General features: G+C 40.3%; 1 protein-coding gene and 1 pseudogene across 2 annotated transcripts in view; one reads left to right on the top strand and one right to left on the bottom strand.

Moving 5' to 3' along the window:
- The window catches only part of FAF1 (Fas associated factor 1), a 486,072-nt gene that overhangs the window by 82,993 nt on the left and 383,860 nt on the right, over positions 1–19,219 (top strand). Inside the window, exon 2 of the mRNA XM_082614051.1 lies at positions 15,915–15,983. Coding sequence (XP_082470177.1) covers positions 15,915–15,983 — 69 coding nt within the window. The remainder of the gene's footprint in view (positions 1–15,914; positions 15,984–19,219) is intronic.
- Positions 14,700–15,491, bottom strand: LOC309800770 (proline-rich protein 3-like; annotated as a pseudogene). Its single transcript has 2 exons — positions 15,083–15,491; positions 14,700–14,862 (listed from the first exon to the last, which is right to left on the bottom strand). The product of its transcript is annotated as a proline-rich protein 3-like (transcript).

Raw genomic sequence — 19,219 nt, 5'->3', positions numbered from 1 at the left:
TAACATAAAATTTACCATTTAAACCAATTTTGAGTGTACAATTACGGGGCATTTGGTACATTCACAGTGTCAACCGTCACCGCTCTTTCATTCCAGAACTTTTCATTATCCCAAACAGAAGTGCTGTACCCATTAAAAAATAACTTTTCCTCGGGCTTCCCTGGTGGCGCAGTGGTTGAGAGTCTGCCTGCCGATGCAGGGGACACAGGTTCCTGCCCCGGTCCACGAAGATCCCACATGCCGCAGAGCGGCTGGGCCCGTGAGCCATGGCCGCTGAGCTTGTGTGTCTGGAGCCTGTGCTCCACACTGGGAGAGGCCACACAACAGTGAGAGGCCCGCGTACCACAAAAAAACAAAAAACAAAAAAACTTTTCCTCTACCTCTATGCCTAGCTCCTGGTAATCTCTAGTCTATTTTTGGGCTCTGTGAATTTGCCTATTCTGGGTACCTCATATAAGTGGAGTCAGACAGTATTTGTCCTTTTGTGTTTGGCTTATTTTACTTTGCATAATGTTTTCCACACTCATCTGTGTTGTAACATGTATTAGAATTTCATTCCTTTTTAGGACTGAATCATATTCCATTGTATGTATATACCACAATTTGGAATATTTCACTGGGAGTAAATATTTCTATTGTGAAATAATAATCAGTAGGAATTCTGATACTTGATTAAATAATTGCTAGTTAAAGCAATTTTAATGTGTCAGAAACCACCAGTGTAACTAACAAAAATTGGTAATTGTAATAAAATTTCAATATTGTCCAAGTTTTGGTAAATAGGAATAGTTACAGACAGCTGATAGCATTCACTATGGATTGATTCCTTCTTTCTTATATGTTCAAGTGTGGAGAACTGTCTCAGCTTAGATTTCTTAGAATCAAAGTCTGAGACAGGGCTTCTTGTGCAAGTAATTTATTGAGGAAGTGACTTCAGAAAAACCTGTTGGAGTAAGAGCAAAGGAAGAAACTAGGTGGAGGCATACGGTTTCAGAAGTATATCTTCAGACTGTTTACATAGGGAGCTCTGGAACCTAAAATTTTACTACAGAATGGAATCACCCAGGGTCAAGGAGCCAGCACTGTTTTACCTCTGCATCAGTAATTAATTGGCTAGGGCCCACTCCCGGGGAGGAGCATGTAACCTCTCAGGCATCTCTACTCTATGGCTCCTATCAGCAAAGGATATTCCTCCAGGGAAGAGTTCAAGTTTGAGCCTTTGACAGCTGATACGTGTAGCAAGTGAGAAATGGGTTCAACAGCCAGGGAAAGACACTTTGAATGAGGCATAAACAGCATCTGCAAACGGACCTATAAAACTCTTCTGTCTTTTCACTTTTGGTTCATTGCATCAGTTAAGAGTCAGATTAGGGAAGGTGGATCACTATGAGTGTGGAATAAAGGATTTATTACAGGGATTAGCCTTTACAGAGTTGTGGAAAAGCTGGGGGGGAAGTAAAGGTCCAAATAGGGAAAGTCAGAAGAAGAGGGAAAAGTCACCAGGTATCACAAAGGGAAGCTGGTGAAGAAGTTTAAGGAAAGCTGCCGCCTCTGTGTATGGTGGTGAGCCTGAAGTCATTATAGGTCGGTAGAACAGGAAGCTAGGAAGAAAAGCTTAAATTCAAGAGGACAAATTGGAGCCACGTCTATGTCTGACACCACCTTTAACCCTGATGATGTGGGTGATAAATAGAAGAAGCTGGTACTATTTGCCGTTTCCATGGCTGGAGATTCAGAGAGGCTAAAGGATGAGAGCTGGTGGGAGCTGGAGGAACTGCAAGCCTCACTGGTAGATCATTTCCAATTTTTCTTATTATAAATAATGCTACAATGAATAACTCTGTACATTTATCATTTTGCAAGTGTACAAATGCATAAGTTCCCAGAAGTGGGACTGCTGGGTGAAAGGATTATTTACATTTGAAATTTTGATAGATATTTTCTGATTTTTTTTTCAGGGCTATATCAAATTACACTTCTCTTATAAATGGAGAATTCTAGCTATTGCTACAAATCCTTACCAGTAGAGTGTCCATTACACCTGCAGAATTTTGCCAATGTATCATTTTGTTTCAAGCGTTTTTACTTTATCTTTTAATTTAAATTTCATTTTGTTCACTCTTCCAGAGTGCCTCCAGTGTTTTGCAAGGTTTATTCACCCCTTTGTTTCTCCCATTTAGTGTTTTTTATCTCCCCTCAATTTCTTTCCTCAATTTTGCTACCTTGTGCTTTATCTCTTTCTGTTTTTAAATACTCTCTTCCTTGAATTTTGATGTCTGTCCTTATGGTCTTCATAGAGTTCATTGCTTTATTAAATATGCTACATTTACGGCAGGATGTTTGGTTACAATTTTTTATCTGCTTCGTAACATTATTTTTGTCTCTTGCTATATATTTTGCTGCCCTTTTCTGCCTCCGTTATCCTTTTTGTTCTGTTATTATCTTTGTATTGATGCAGCGTCCCTTTTTAAAAAAATTACTTATCGTTGCATGTGTTGGGTTTTTCTGGATCAGACTACCCTCCCTGCCCCCGCATCCTCCCTGCCCTTGAGATTTCTGTGGTGAGAGAGACCTAGAATATCCCTCTAGGCACTACAAACTAAAGTTTCTTTCCTTCTCTGACACAAAGACAATCAGTTCCTTAAATATATTTCCTTTGTATGATTCTTTTTAAAAAAAATAAATTTATTTTATTTATTTTTGGCTGTATTGGGTCTTTGCTGCTGCGCCGTGGGCTTTCTCTAGTTGCGATGAGTGGGGGCTACTCTTCATTGTGGTGCCCGGGCTTCTCATTGCGGTGGCTGCTCTTGTTGCGGAGCATGGGCTGTAGGCACGTGGGCTTCGGTAGTTGTGGCATGCAGGCTCAGTAGTTGTGGTGTGCGGACTCAGTAGTTGTGGCACACGGGCTTAGTTGCTCCGTGACATGTGAGATCTTCTGGGACCAGGGCTCGAACCCATGTCCCCTGCATTGGCAGGCGGATTCTCAACCACTGTGCCACCAGAGAAGCCCTGTATGATTCTTTTTATAGTTCTAAGCTACTGCATATGAGTGTATAGCTCCCTCGTTCCTAATCAGCCATTAACCTTTAGAAAGTACACTTATTTTTTTGACTGGTATTTTCTGATATCTGCCTCCATTGGACTCCTCATTTCCCTAGTTTCCTGCTTACACCTCTTCCTGCACACCTTCTGTCTGATCCTGCCCTTGCTTTCCCAGATTGACTACTGGTTTTTGAAAACAAGGGATATTATTTTGCATTCCAGGTAAGCCCCTTACTTTGAAGAAATATATTTTTTAAAAATTGAAGTGAAATTCACCTAACATAAAATTTACCATTTTAAAGTGTACAATTTGGGAGTTCCCTGGTGACCTAGTGGTTAGGGTTCTGGGCTTTCACTGCCATGGCCTGGGTTCAGTTCCCTGGTCAGGGAACGGAGATCCTGCAAGCTGCATGTCATGGCCAACAAAAAATAAAATAAAATAAATAAGTAAATAAATAAAGCATACAATTTAGTAGTATTTAGTAAATTCACACTGTTATACAACCATCACCTTTATCAAGTTCCAAAACGTTTTCATCACCCTAAAAGAAAACCTTGTGCCTATGACACAGTCACTCTCCATGTTTTCCTTCCTCCCAGCTCCTGGCAGTCACCAATGTGCTTTCTGTTTCTATAGATTTATCCCTTCTAGACATTTCATATAAATGGAAATCATACAATATATGACCTTTTGTGTCTGTTTTTTTCCACTTAGTATGTTTTTGGGGTCATCCATGTTGTAGCATATACCAGTACTTCATTACTTTTGTGTGTGTATATAGCGCATTATCCATTCATCCATTTGATGGACAGATGGGTTGTCTCCATATTTTGGCTATTATGAATAATATTGCTATGAGCATTCATGTACACGTTTTTGTTTGGATAGATGTTTTCAATTCTCTTGCATCTATAGGAGTAGAATTGGGTCATATGGTAACTGTTTAGCTTTTTGAGGAACTACCAAACTGTTTTACACAGCAGTTGAATCATTTTACCTTTCCACGTTCAGTGTACAAGAGTTCCAATTTCTCCAACTCCTTGCCAACGTGTATTATTTTCCATTAAAAAAATACAACCACTGTGGTGAGTGTGATAAAGTGGTTTGCAGTTTTGACTTGCATTTCCTTAATGATTGGTGATATCAAGCATCTTTTCATGTGCTTGTTGGCCATTTTTATATCTTTGGAGAAATACCTATTCAAATCCTTTGTCTATTTTTAACTGGGTTGTCTTTCTTTTTGTTGTTGAGTTGTAAGAGTTCCTTGTATAATCTGGATACTAGACCTTTATTAGACATGTGATTTGCAAATATTTTCTCCTATTATGTAGATTGCCTTTTCATTTTCTTGATAGTGTTCTTTGCCACACAAATATTTTTATTTTTCATGAAATCTAGTTATATGCATTTTTAATTTTGTTGCTCATGCTTTTGATGTCATATCTAAGAACCCATTACCAAATCCAAGGTCATAAAGCTGTATTCTTATATTTTTTTCTAAGAGTTTTATGATTTGGGGTCTTATATTTATGTTGTTAATCCATTTTGAGTTAATTGTTGTATATGGTGTGAGGTAGGCGTCCAACTTCATTATTTTGCATGTGGATATCCAGTTGTCTCAGCATCGTTTGTTGAATAGACTATTCTTTCCTTATTGAATTGTTTTGGCACACTTTTGAAAAGTCAGTTGTCCATAGATGTATGGGTTTACTTCTGGACTTTCAATTCTATTATATGTCTTTATATCTGTTGTACATTGTTATCACACTGTTTGGATTACTGTAGCTTTGTAGTAAGTTTTGAAATCAGGAAGGGTGAGTCTTTCAACTTTTTTTTCTTTTAATTAATTAATTAATTTTATTTTGGGCTGCATTGGGTCTTCTTGGCTGCACACGGGTTTTCTCGAGTTGCAGTGAGTGGGGGCTACTCTTCAGTGTGGTGTGCGGGCTTCTCATTGTGGGGGCTTCTGTTGTTGCGAAGCACAGGCTCTAGGCACGTGGACTTCAGTAGTTGTGGCGCACGGGCTTAGTTGCTCCGCGGCATGTGGGATCTTCCTGGACCAGGGCTTGAACCTTTGTCCCCTGCATTGGCAGGCAGATTCTTAACCACTGTGCCACCAGGGAAGCCCCCTGTCTTTCAACTTTGATATTTTTTTCAAAGATTGTTTTCACTATTATGGATCCCTTGCAGTTCTATATGAATTTGAGGGTCAGCTTTTTCCATTTCTACAAAAAATACTGTTGGAATTTTGATAGGGATTGCATTGAATCTGTAGATTACTTTGGGTAGTATTGTTCTCTCTCTCTTTTTAAAAAATTTATTTATTTATTTATTTATGGCTGCATTTGGTCTTTGTTGCTGCATGTGGGCTTTCTCTAGTTGCAGCAAGCGAGGGCTACTCTTTGTTGTGGTGCATGGGCTTCTCATTTCAGTGGCTTCTCTTGTTGCGTAGCATAGAGTCTAGGCACACGGGCTTCAGTAGTTGTGGCACGTGGGCTCAGTTGTTGTGGCTTGCAGGCTGTAGAGCGCAGGCTCAGTAGTTGTGGCGCACAGGCTTAGTTGCTCCGCGGCATGTGGGATGTTCCTGGACCAGGGCTCGAACCTGTCTCCCCTGCATTGGTAGGCGGATTCTGAACCACTGCGCCACCAGGGAAACCCCAGAATTATTTTCTTAACATCCTTTTCAGATTGTTCTTTGCTAGTATATAGAAATATTACTGAGTTTTGTGTGTTGATCTTTTATCCTGCAACTCTGCTGAATTTATTAATTCTCATAGTTTTTGTTTGTTTTGTGTGTGTGTGTGAATTCCTTAGGATTTTGTATAAGATCGTGTCATCTGGGAATAGGGATATTTTACTTCTATTCCAGTTTCTATGTTTTTAATTTCCTTTATCTTGCCTAATTGATCTGGCTAGAATTCCCAATATAATGTTGCATAGAAGTGGCGAAAGTGGGCATTCTTATCTTGTTCCTGATCATATGGTAAATAAAGGCTTTTATTCTTTCATGATTGAGTATGATGTTAGTTCTGGGTTTTTCATTAATGTGTTTTATCATGTTAAAGAAGTTCCCTTTTATTCATAGTTAGGTGTTTTTATCATAAAAGGTGGTTTTTTATGTGTTGTATCTTTCTTCCCCGCTCAGTTCCTTCATTTCCGCCATTTGTGTTTGACTTTTTTTGTATTGTACTGTTTTGATTCCTTTCTCATTTCTTTTTATGTATATTTTTTAGTTTTTTTAGTGGTTGCTCTACGAATTACATGTAACACCTTCTATTTATAACAATCTAATTTGAATTAATACCAACTTCAACAGTATACAACTATGCTCGTCTCTTTTTTCCTTTATGTTGTAATCACATCTTGCATCTTTATACATTATATGCCCATTAATATCATTTTGTAATTACTGTTTTATGCATTTTTCTGTTAAATCATACAGAAAAAAAGAGGAGTTACAAACCGAAAGCACAATAATACTGGCTTTTATTGGATGGGCCAAAAGTTGCTTTCATTTTTGTTCTGTAAGATGGCTCTAGTTGGCTTAATTTCATTTGAAACAATTTTGTTAGATTTTATATGACAGTTGTCATATCAGCGTGGATTTAAAAAAAGACATCAAAATTGGTGAATTTTTGTGTAGCCATTTTAATATTGAAGATGGAAGGAAAAAAGGAACATTTTTGGCATATTATGCTTTATTATTTCAGGAAAGGTAAAAATGCAACTGAAATGCACAAAAAGATTTATGCAGTATATGGAGAAGGTGCTGTGACTGATCGAATATGTAAAAAGTGGTTTGCGAAGTTACATGCTGGAGATTTCTCGCTGGATGATGCTCCATGGTTGGGTAGACTAGTTGAAGTTGATAACAATCAAATGCAAACAATAATTGAGAACAATCAACGTTATATATACCATGCAGGACATAGCCAACATACTCAAAATATCCAAGTCAAATGCTGAAAATCATTTGCATCAGTTTGGTTGTGTGAATCACTTTGATGTTTGGGTTCCACATAAGTTAAGTGAAAAAAACCTTCTTGACCATATTTGTGCATATGATTCTCTACTGAAACGTAATGAAAGTGTTCTGTTTTTATAACAAATTGTGACAGGCGATGAAAAGTGGGTACTGTACAACAATGTGGAATGGAAGAGATCATGGGGCAAGCAAAATGAACCACTGCCAACCACATCAAAAGCTGGTCTTCATCCCAAGAATGTGATGCTGTGAATATGGTGGCATTGGAAGGGAGTCCTCTATTATGAGCTGCCTCTGGAAAACCAAATGATTAATTCCAACAAGTACTGCTCCCAATTAGACCAACTGAAAGTGGCACTCTATTGCATCCAGAATTAGTCAACAAAAAACACCTAATCTTCCAATGAGATAATGCAAGACTGCATATTTCTTTGATGACCAGGCAAAAACTGTTGCAGCTTGGCTGGGAAGTTCTGATTCATCTGCCGTATTCACAAGACATTGCACCTTCGGATTTCTGATTATTTCGGTCTTTCCAAAATTCTCTTAATGCAAAAAATTTCAATCCCCTGGAAGACTATAAAAGTACCTGGAATGGTTCTTTGCTCAAAAAGATAAAAAGTTTTGGGAAGATCGAATTATGGAGTTGCCTGAAAAATGGCAGAGGTAGTGGAACAAAAGGGTGAATATGTTGTTCAATAAAGTTCTTGGTGAAAATGAAAAATGTGCTTTTATTTTTACTTAAAAAATCAAAGGCACTTTTCGGCCCACCCAATATATTTACCTGTGTACTTACGTTTACCAGTGTTATTTATTTCTTTGTATAGCTTCCAGTGACTGTCTAGTATCTTTTCATTTCTCATTTAGTACTTCTTGTAGCATAGGTCTAGTAGTGACAGACTCCTTCAGCTTTTGTTTATCTAGGAGTGTCTTTATTTCTCCTTCAGTTTTTGTTGTTGTTGTTCACAGTTTTTGTTTTTCATTTTAAATGTTATCCCACTGCCTTCTGGCCTTTATAGTTTCTGATGAGAAATTAGCTTTTAATCTTATTGAGGATTCCTTGTACATGAAATACTTTTCTTTTGCTATTTTCAAGATTCTCTTTGGCTTTTGATAGCTTATCATAATATGTTTTGGTATGGGTGTCTTTGTATTTATCCTTCTTGGAACCTATTGAAGTTTTTTTTTTTTTTTTTTTTTTTGCGGTACACAGGCCTCTCTCTGTTGTGGCCTCTCCCGTTGCGGAACACAGGCTCCGGACGCGCAGGGTCAGTGGCCATGGCTCATGGGCCCAGCTGCTCCGCGGCATCTGGGATCTTCCCGGACCGGGGCACGAACCCGTGTCCCCCGCATCTGCAGTCAGACTCTCAACCACTGTGCCACCAGGGAAGCCTTGAACTTCTTGAATATGTAGTTTCTTGTCTTTTATCAAATTTGGGAAGTTTTCAGCTATTATTTCTTCAAATATTTTTTCTGCTCCTTTTCCCTCTGAGACCCCTGTTATGCATATGTTGGTACACTTGGTGGGGTCCCATATATCTCTTAGGCTCTGTTCATTTTTCTTCATGCTTCTGAGACTGGATAATTTTAGTTGACCTATCCTTAAGTTCTCTGATCTTTCTTCTGCCTGCCTAAAGTTGCTCTTAAAACCTGTAGCTAATTTTTCATTTCAGTTATTGTACTATTCAGTTCTAGATTTTTTCTGTTGTTTTGTAAAATCTTGATCTCTTTATTGATATTCTCTATTTGTTGACATGTCATCCTTCTGGTTTTCATTAGTTCTTTTTCCATGGTTTCTTTGAGCTCTTTGAGCATATTTAAGATAGTGATTGAAGGTCTTTGTCTAGTAAGTCTGTTGTCTGTTCTTCCATCACAGACAGTTTCTACTAATTTCTCCTTTGAATGGACCATACTTTTTGTTTCCCTGAATGTCTCACAATTTGGTTTTGAAAAATGGACAGTTAAAGTATTACAGTGTGAAAACTCTGGAAATCAGATTCTTCCCCATTATTCATGGTTTGTTTTTAGTGCTCTCTATGGGTTTTTATTTTCTGTTTGTTTAGTGACTTTTCTAAACTATTTTTGTAAATTTTTTTCATCATGAGTGGTTTCTGTCTTAATCTGCTCAGGCTACCATAACAAAATACCAAAGAACATAAATCTATTTGTTCACAGTTCTGAAGGCTGGAAGTCTGAGATCAGGGTGCAAGCATGGTTGGATTCTGGTGAGAACTCTCTTCCTGGCTTGCAGATGGCCACTTATCTCTTTGTTCTCACATGGCATTGAGAAAGAGATGAGAGAGCAAGAGCAGCCTCTCTTTGTCTCTTCTTTAAGGGGTACTAATCCCATCTGGAGGGCTCCACCAAGTCCAAGTTCACTCTGCTCACCACACGACAGGCCAATAAATCGGGAGACGAGGTGTTGAGACAAGGAATAACGACTTTATTTGGAAAGCCGGCTGACCGAGAAGGTGGCAGAATAATGTCTCAAAATAACAATCTTATTGGGATCTAGGTGCCAGTTTCTTTTATAGAACAGAGAGGGAGAGGAGGTGAGGAAGTAAAGTGAAAAGGCCATTTATCTTGCAGAATAAGAGGGGATGTGTTAATTTCTTCTTTTCTGCAGCCATTCACAGGTGGGCAGGGTCAGATTGTCTCCCTTTGAGCTGAACAAAGACACTTTAGTTTAACATTCAGGCAGAGGCACAGGGTTCCCTGAGGCAGGCCATCATGTACGATCATAATAACAAAACCAATGAAAAGCAAAGGTTAAAGTCAAAGAAACAGATACAACATGATGTCAAAATTGGCTCTTCGCTGTTACACACCTTTATGACCTCATCTAAACCTAATTACCTCCCAAAGGCTCATCTCAATGTATCATCACGCTGGGCCTTAGGGCTTCAACATATAAATTTGAGGGGGGTGGGGGAACATAAACATTTAGTATGTAACAGTGTCTAAAATCTCTTTTTCTTTAGTTGCCGTCTGCTAGTGTTGTGAGAGAGATTTCCTGAACACGTAGAGTAAAAAAGAAGATAAGAAGAAAGAAAAAGAAAGGAAGGAAGAAAATCCTTTCCTAGCCCTTGTAGACTGGCTCTGTGTTGGGGCACTCTAACACTCAGCTAGGCTGTTTAAAACTCTGTGTTAGCCTTCACTTCCTGCTTTTGCTGAGCGTAGAGATGAGCCAGTAGTTTCCTCTGAGTAGGTGTCCTGCCTTGGACATGTGCATGCCCTTCAAAATTGCCCAAATGTTTTTCAGTGCCCTAATTTCCCAAAGAAACTCACTTTGCAGCTTTTCCTCCAGGTTTTGGACATTTCTGTTGTTTGACTCAACTGTAATATTTTGTCTCAGGTGGCAGTGGAGTTTTCATTTGCCCTAAAGTGTTTTTTTTTTTTAAGTTTATTTATTTTTGGCTGCTTTGGGTCTTTGTTGCTGTGTGCGGGCTTTCTCTAGTTGTGGTGAGTGGGGGTTACTCTTCATCGTGGTGCACGGGCTTCTCATTGCAGTGGTTTCTCTTGTTGCGGAGCATGGGCTCTAGGCACATGGACTTCAGTAGTTTGCAGCCTGCAGGCTCAGTAGTTGTGGCATGTGTGTTCAGTAGTTGTGGCACGCAGGCCCTATAGTGCACAGGCTTCAGTAGTTGCAGCACGTGGGCTCAGTAGTTGAGGCATGCGGGCTGTAGGGTGCTCAGGCTCCAGTGATGTGGTGTGTGGGCTCAGTGGTTGTGGTTTGTGGGCTCTATAGCCCAGGCTCAGTAGTTGTGGTGCATGGGCTTAGTTGCTCCGCGGCATGTGGTATCTTCCCGGACCAGGGATGGAACCCATGTCCCCTGTATTGGCAGGCAGATTCTTAACCATTGTGCCAACAGGGAAGCCCCAGCCTTAAAGTGTTTTTGAAGAATTGCCCCCTGATAGCTACTTTTCTGTCTTAAGTGAGATCCAAGTTGATGAAACAAAGGAGAGTGCCTTCAGTCAGTCCTTCAGGTAGCCCAATAGGTCACAAGAGACAAACATTCTTTGAGAACAAAGTCTTCTCGGCTCCCTCTAGAACCAGGGTCCAGGGTCCAACCATTGGAATGTAGGCTAGTGCATTCAAGACTGCTCTTGAGCCAAGAGTGAAGAAGGGGGAAAAAAATACCTCAGGGTTTTCATACTATTTTTACAATAAGTCACCTTTTTCTTGTTTCAGCATTTGCTTGGTTGACGTATAACTTTGACTGTTTTCCAGAGTTTTGGCAAATTTGATTCTGACAGTTTTTGCTCAGTTTTTTCATGTTTCTATGGAGGGATGGGCTCTTGGAACTACGTCCTCCACTGTGTTTTGTTTTTTTTTTTGAAGACAAATGGTGATGTCATTGAAGGAGGTGTACTTTTGCTTGTGCTTTCTGATAATTGCTGCTGTTAGGCTTGCTCTGCACTCCCTGTAGTTTTTCTTTCTGCTTCCTTCTGTGTAACTTCTGCCCTACCTTAACTGTTCTCAGTAGCTTTTATTAGTACTTTCGAGCCTTTGGTTTATCCTTGTCTTTTCATGTAGCTTAAGATGAAGATTGCATTTTTAAATGTCTTACTTGGTTGTCTTTTGTTGCTTTTTTATGTTATTCGGGGTTCAAACTGTTCCTTTACCCTGCAAAATTCCCTCTTGTTGTTTGTAGTCAACCCCTATTCCCACCTGATAACCCTAGTAATCATTAATATGTCTCCTGTTCTTTTAACTTTGCCTTTTCTAGAATGTCATATAAATGGAGTCATACAGTGTGTAGCCTTTTGGGTCTCGCTTTTACTTAGCATTTGAGGTTTATCCACATTCTTTTGTGTTGTTAGTAATTTGTTCATTTTCGTCGCTGAGTAGTTTTCTATTGTATGAATGTACAGTTGAAGGCCATTTGGGGTGTGGTCTGTTTTCAGCGATTATAAATAAAGCTGTTATAAACATTCATGTATAATTTTCATGTGAACATAAGTTTTATTTCTTTTAGATAAGTACCTAGGAGTGGGATTACTGTGTCATAACTTTCTAAGAAACTGCTAATCTGTTAGCACTGTTTTCCAGAGTGGCTATATCATTTTGCTTCCTCCCCAACAGTATATGAGAGTTCCAGTTTTTCTGCATCCTTACCATCACTTGATATTGTTTGTATTTTGGGCTTTTGTCACTCTAACATATGGAAATGGTATCTCTCTGTTTTGCATTTCCGTAATGACTAATGATGTTGAGTGTTTTTTCATGTCCTGATTCTCATATGTATATCATCTTTGGTCAAGTTTCTGTTAAAATCTTTGGCTATTTACAATTTATCTAAACTGAGTTTTGAGAATTTAAAATTCTTTTTTTTTTTTGCGGTACACGGGCCTCTCACTGTTGTGGCCTCTCCTGTTGCGGAGCACAGGCTCCGGACGTGCAGGATCAGCGGCCATGGCTCAAGGGCCCAGCCGCTCCGCGGCATGTGGGATCTTCCCGCAACTGGGCACGAACCCGTGTCCCCTGCATCGGCAGGCGGGCTCTCAACCACTGCACCACCAGGGAAGCCCTAAAATTCTTATATTCTGGTTATTAGTCCTCTGTTACATGTGTTTTGCAGATATTTTCTCCCAAGCGTGTGGCTTGCCTTTTCATTCTCTTAACAGTGTCTTTCGAAGAGCAGTAGTTCTTTTTTTTAAAAGCTTCTCTTTATTATTCTTTTTTGGCCTCACCACGCAGCTTGTGGGATCCTAGTTTCCCGACTAGGGATCGAACCTGGGCCCTTGGCAGTGAAAGTGCGGAGTCCTAACCACTGGACTGCCAGGAAATTTCTGAGTAGTAGTTCTTTTTTTTTTTTTTTTTTTTGGTATGCGGGCCTCTCACTGTTGTGGCCTCTCCCGTTGCGGAGCACAGGCTCCGGACGCGCAGGCTCAGTGGCCATGGCTCACGGGCCCAGCCACTCCGCGGCACGTGGGATCTTCCCGGACCGGGGCACGAACCCGTGTCCCCTGCATCGGCAGGCGGACTCTCAACCACTGCGCCACCAGGGAAGCCCTGAGTAGTAGTTCCTAGTAAAGTCCACTTTATCAGTTTTTTGGATTGTACTTTTGCTGTTGAATCTAAATGTCACAAAGATTTCCTTCTATGTTTTTTTCTAGAATGGCATTAGAAATTGAATGAGTCATATATGTAATTAAAAATTTTTTAGTATCCACATTAAGAAGCATAAAATGTAAAAGAAACAGGTGAAATTAATTTAAACATTTATGTTTTATTTAAGCTAATATATTTTAAATGATCGTTTCAACATTTATTTACTAGAAAAATTATTGAGATACTTTACATTTTTATTTTTGTACTAAGTCCTACGCTGGTGTGTATTTAATGCAACACATCTTAACTCAGTCGAGCCACATTTCAAGGGCTCATTAGCCATATCTGTCTAGTAGCTACCATATCTGACAGCACAGATCTAGAGGCTTTGTAGTTTGGGGTTTTACTTTAGGTTATTTATTTATTTAGGTATGTATGTATTTATTTTCCACTGTGTTTGTAACTAATATAAAAAAATTTAAGAAAATAATTCATTCTCACTTCTCCAATGGCTCTCATCCCTCCCTCTTGCCCGCACAACTCCTGACCTGTTTCCTCAGGGCCAGTTCAAAACTGAACCTGTTCACTGCCATTTTCATAGAAAACAACCAGTGCCAGGGATGTAGGAGAAGAAGGTTGGAAGTGGGCAAGAGTACTGCCCAGGTTCTATCCAAAGGTAGGCTAAGTGGAGATTCACAGAGTTCAAACAAAAGGGCTAGTGGCCTCACAGTGATGTAGTCTAAGTAAAACAGGCTGGAGAGGAGATAGGGTAGGACCATCAGAGGCTTTAGAGGACATCTTTTGAGCCTGTGTCAAACCCAGAGAAACTGACACTAGAAAAAGAATGGGGAGGGCCAGGGAGGCAGTCTTGTGGAAAGTTTCATAATTCTTCCATGTTGGGAGGTGGGGAAAGTCTAGAGGGTACCAGTGGCCTCACTCAATTTGGCAGAAGAATGTACTCAACTGTTGGAAGTCACAAAGATGCCGTGGATACTGAGAAAGGCTACGAGGGGACGTACAGTTTCACAAGGTGCACTGACCACAGACCATAGCAGTGGTGATCATGCTATTGACACACAAATTACAAAACCCCAAAACAGGAAGTGTAGCCTTTTAGGGAGTAACTCTGTACCAGTCATTTAAAATTGACCCCAGGTCAGACAACCTGATGAGTTTCACAGAGCAGGTGACAACATTGGGGGTAGGGGTCGTGACATGTAATGGACTTAAAGCAAGCAGCTAGAAGAAGGGAATGGTAAGAAACTGCTCTACAGCTCTCAGGAATCAAGGGCAACACTGGGGGCTTGGTGGACAGATGAACAAGAAACAGCACTAAAGAGGTTTCCTGTTCAGCCGTCCATTGGCGAGGGGGAAGAGGATCCAGGAGGCAGTTGAATGGAGCAAAGATGGGGTCCTGAAGATGAGGCTCTGGAGGCTGGATCAAAAGAAAGAGCGCACACCGTGCACCAGTGATGAAACACAACTTTGGACCCCACATGGGGGAGGTGGCCATGGGGATAGGTGTCACTGACTGAGGGTGGTAGTTGGAACAGCCCCACAGTAGCCATCACAGGGCCACAGGGAAGTATATGGCCACTAGGTCACAGAAGGCTCCTTCAAGCCTGGATGGGAAGGCACAGTCTCACGAAGAGGTCCATGGACTCTGCATGGTAGAAGGCACAGAGCTCAGTCCTCATATGGACAGTGGACCTTTTTGGCAAAGTGCCAGCAGACAGGGTGGTTGAATCTGTCTTCCATAACCTGGGGTCCATCCTTGGACTGGCAGGTATTCTTTTTTTTTTTTTTTGCGGTACGCGGGCCTCTCACCATCGCAGCCTCTCCCGCCGCGGAGCACAGGCTCCGGACGCACAGGCCCAGCGGCCATGGGCCACGGGCGCAGCCGTTCCGTGGCATGTGGGATCCTCCCGGACCGGGGCACGAACCCACGTCCCCTGCATTGGCAGGTGAACTCCCAACCACTGCGCCATCAGGGAAGCCCTGGGCAGGTATTCTTGATAAGAGACCAGCTCTTGAGGCTTTGAGGATTTCTCTGCTCTTTGTGAAAGCCTCCCTGGAGGGATCTCCATGGCCTGGTCCAGGAAAAGGAAGTTTAGCACTAGCCCCTCCACCAACTATGACCATATGAGCCAGATTTGGAGCTCAGCCCTCCCCAAATTCGGTCTCTCCTCCAGGGAGGAGGTGGGAGACTCAGCAGTGGTGGAATCATTGGTCCCCTTGACCCTGGAGGACCTCTGTGCAGAGCTGATTTGGGGTCACCAGGGTTTCCATGGGTCATGATGGGAGGGCCCAGGAGGCTGGGTGGTCCGATGGGACTTTCATCCCTCTCCAGTGTCTTCCTGTTCTGGCAGTGGGGGCTGCTGCTGACTCTGCTTCTTACACTTCAGCATTGTGGTTGTGGCAGTGGCTGCAGCGGGGTTTTCGTCTGTTATTATTTTGAGTTAATTTTTGTATAAAGTACAAAGTACGGATTGAAGTTCATTTTTAACACATGGCTGTCCATCAGAAGCTCTTAATAAAGTTGTTCTGGGCAGTTAGAGATATAGAGATCATCCTGGGCTCCAGAGCTCAACATTTAAGCATATTTTATTACTTTATTGTCTTTTATTTCAGTGTAACGTAAATTTACACTGTAATTAACAATTTTCAAACCGTCCGTGTAAAATGCTTAGAAGTCTTAGGCATTTAGTGTATTGGCTTTATTCATATACCTATTCAAACTTAAATTACACATTATGCTGTTTATTTTTTTTTAACACTAATTAACCTCTCCATTCCCCAAATCCTATCTGAAATTCTTACTTTGTTTTTAGGCATGTACTGGCATTGAAAACATTGATGAAGCTATTACATTGCTTGAACAAAATAATTGGGACTTAGTGGTAAGTACTTTCTTTTTTCTTTTTTCAGCTTTATTGAGATGTGCTTGACATATAAGATTGTGTAGGTTTAAGGTGTACAATGTGATGATTTGATATACATATATATTGCAAACTGATAGCCACAGAAAGGTTAGTTAGCACATTCATCACCTCACGTAGTTTTTTTTTTTTTTTTTTTTTTGGTGGGAACTTTTAAGATTACTCTTTTAGCAACTTTCAAGTATATAATGAGGTATTGTTTAACTATAGTTATTATGCTGTACATTGGATCCCCAGAACTTATTCATCTTATAACTGGAAGTTTGTACCTTTTGACCACCTTTACTCATTCTCCACCCACACCTGCCAACTACCAGTTTACTCTGTTGTTATGATTTGGTTTTCTTTTTAGATTACACATATAACTGAGATCATGCAGTATTTGCCTTGCGCTGTCTGACTTATTTCAAGTACTTTTTTCTTTATATGACAAGTAATGAAACTTTATGTATTCTTGAATGTCTTTAACATTCCTTATAGGTAGTTCAGCATACCATACATAGTCTGTCTATAATTCGAATCTGAAAGAATAAAATCTAAATGTCATATTTTTAATATGAAGTTCCTATTTAGTTTAGTATTAGATTAATAAATTATTATGAAATCTTAGGTAATTTAAGTTATTTTTAAACTTCTCTTCTCCGACTGTATATTAAGGTTCGTCTTCCCCTGTAGTATTGTGGTGGAGATTGGAAGGAGAGAAAAATCAGACTTGTTTGAATGTCTGAATAACTCTACTTGATGTTTCTCCTTCATTTCTTGGGGTGGGGGTGGGGAGTCTCACTGATGATTACTCCTTTCTAAAGCTGTTAAAGAAGTGGCATTTTGGGCTTCCCTGGTGGCGAAGTGGTTGAGAGTCCGCCTGCTGATGCAGGGGACACGGGTTCGTGTCCCGGTCCGGGAAGATCCCACATGCCATGGAGCGGCTGGGCCCGTGAGCCAGTGGCATTCTGCTGTGGCTTTCCCTATGAACTTCAGGCAGTTTATTATAGAAGTGGTTTAGTATTTTTAAGGGGGGGTGAGCAGTAACTCAAAAGGCAAGGCCCAGCACAGCACAGCACTGCACATTGACAAAACTGTAATTTATTTACAATTGCAAAGCAAACTAAAAATAAATTGTACAACAGTATAGGAACAGTATTGGTTGTGTTAGGATGACACAGAGTTCTCTCCATACCTTTGAAATCCGAAAAACATCTAAATTAGAATTTTGAAGAAGTGCTAATTTTTGAAAGTCAAAACTCAAGATGTATAATTATACAGCTGAGATTAGTTGTGTAGGTATATTCAAGTCCATACATGGATTTACGTAATCAACTGTTAAAAAGCTATTTGTTTTGTGTAGATTTACCACTATTATTATTATTATTATTATTATTATTTTTTTTTTGTGGTACGCGGGGCTCTCACTGTCGCGGCCTCTCCCGTTGCGGAGCACAGGCTCCAGACGCGCAGGCTCAGTGGCCATGGCTCACGGGCCCAGCCGGTCCGCGGCATGTGGGATCCTCCTGGACCGGGGCACGAACACGCGTCCCCTGCATCGTCAGGCGGACTCTCAACCACTGCGCCACCAGGGAAGCCCCCTACTGCTATTATTTTTTAAATTCAAAATATAAAAAAACTTTATCTACAGCTTGTAAAAGTAATAAATCATTATAAAAAATGAGAAAATGTGTAAATTTACAAAGAATAAATTAGTAATCACCTTTAGTTCCATCACTTAGAGATAGTTATTGTTTAACATTTTTGGGTATATTATTCCAGAATGTTTTCTCTTAATTATATGATTAAAATTAAAAAAATACAAATTAGATTGTTCTATTCCTATCGTAACCTGCCCTTTTCACTTAACAACCTATCATGAATGTCTTTCTATCCAAGTAAATGTGACGGTTCATCATTCTTTTTTTTTTTTTGCGGTACATGGGCGTCTCACTGTTGTGGCCTCTCCCGTTGCAGAGTGCAGGCTCTGGACGCGCAGGCTTAGCGGCCGTGGCTCACGGGCCCAGCCACTCCGTGGCATGTGGGATCTTCCCGGACCGGGGCATGAACCCGTGTCCCCTGCATCGGCAGGCGGGCTCTCAACCACTGCGCCACCAGGGAAGCCCCATCATTCTTTTTAATGTTTAATGTTTGGATAGTACTTCATGGTATGGTTGTGGCATGATAATTTTACCATTCAGTCCTATGCTGTTAGACATTTAGAGTTTTTGTGGTATTTTGGAGTTATGCACATTAGAGGACATTCTTGTACATTCATCCTTGCTTACTTAACCTATTGTTTTCCTAGAAGACATTGAATAAATTCAATTAATAATTGAGTTTCTGGGTCAAGCTGTATACATATTTTTAGGTTTTTGGATACTTATATTGCCTTCCAGGATGGTTGCACTAATTTAAATTTCTACCAACTCTATAAATTTTTAAGATTGCCTATTTCATTAAACCAGTGCTATCTTATTTTTTCGTCTTCTGGCACTTGTCAAAATTTACAAATATTTGTATGGCCTGACTTCAAATACATCCTTTTATCACTGTGTTATTCTCTTAACAAAGGACAGTATAGTGACATATTCCTGATTTCTGTGTGGGGGAAGGGGCAGCAACTTATTTGGAATGATATCACCAGGTTTCTTGTCTTGAAATTTTTCTTGCAATAGCAAGAGCATTGCTTTATTTAGTATGTATATTCTTAGGCTATCTCTTGGAGAGGCTGATGCAGATTATTGGTTGAGGTTAAAAATCCCACCAAGCCACTCTTGCATGGTTCTGATGAGAGATATATGGGCTGGAGTAAAGGGAGGTTGTAGACTAGGAGTAATGGACTACAGGTCTCTGAAGTGAGAATTACCATTTTTGGAGGATGGATATAAGTCCTTTCCTTATCTGCTTTCTATTGGTCCATGTTCATTAGTTTTGGAGGTTAAACATTTATTGGTTCTGGATATTTTCTCAGTACAATAATCTATCTAGAGTATTGCAAGAAGAGAATTTTTCCCAGATAGTGTTAAATAATTGAATGGTACAGGTATTCTCCAACTGTTTCTGAGTTATTTGATTTTGGAAAAATATTAAAATAGCACTTGAGCTAAAAACACTGGTGCTATATTTCTGCAGAAATGCAGTCTTATCCTGTGCTGAGCCCAAGTAAAAGCATCAGGCTATTTTTCACAGTCTTAAACTTCGGCTTTCTTTTG

Source organism: Mesoplodon mirus (assembly GCF_964341445.2).
Source record: "Mesoplodon mirus genome assembly, chromosome: 3".
NCBI lineage: Eukaryota > Metazoa > Chordata > Mammalia > Artiodactyla > Ziphiidae > Mesoplodon > Mesoplodon mirus.
Note: the sequence above shows the minus strand (reverse complement) of the source record. Positions and strands in the feature narration are given on the sequence as shown.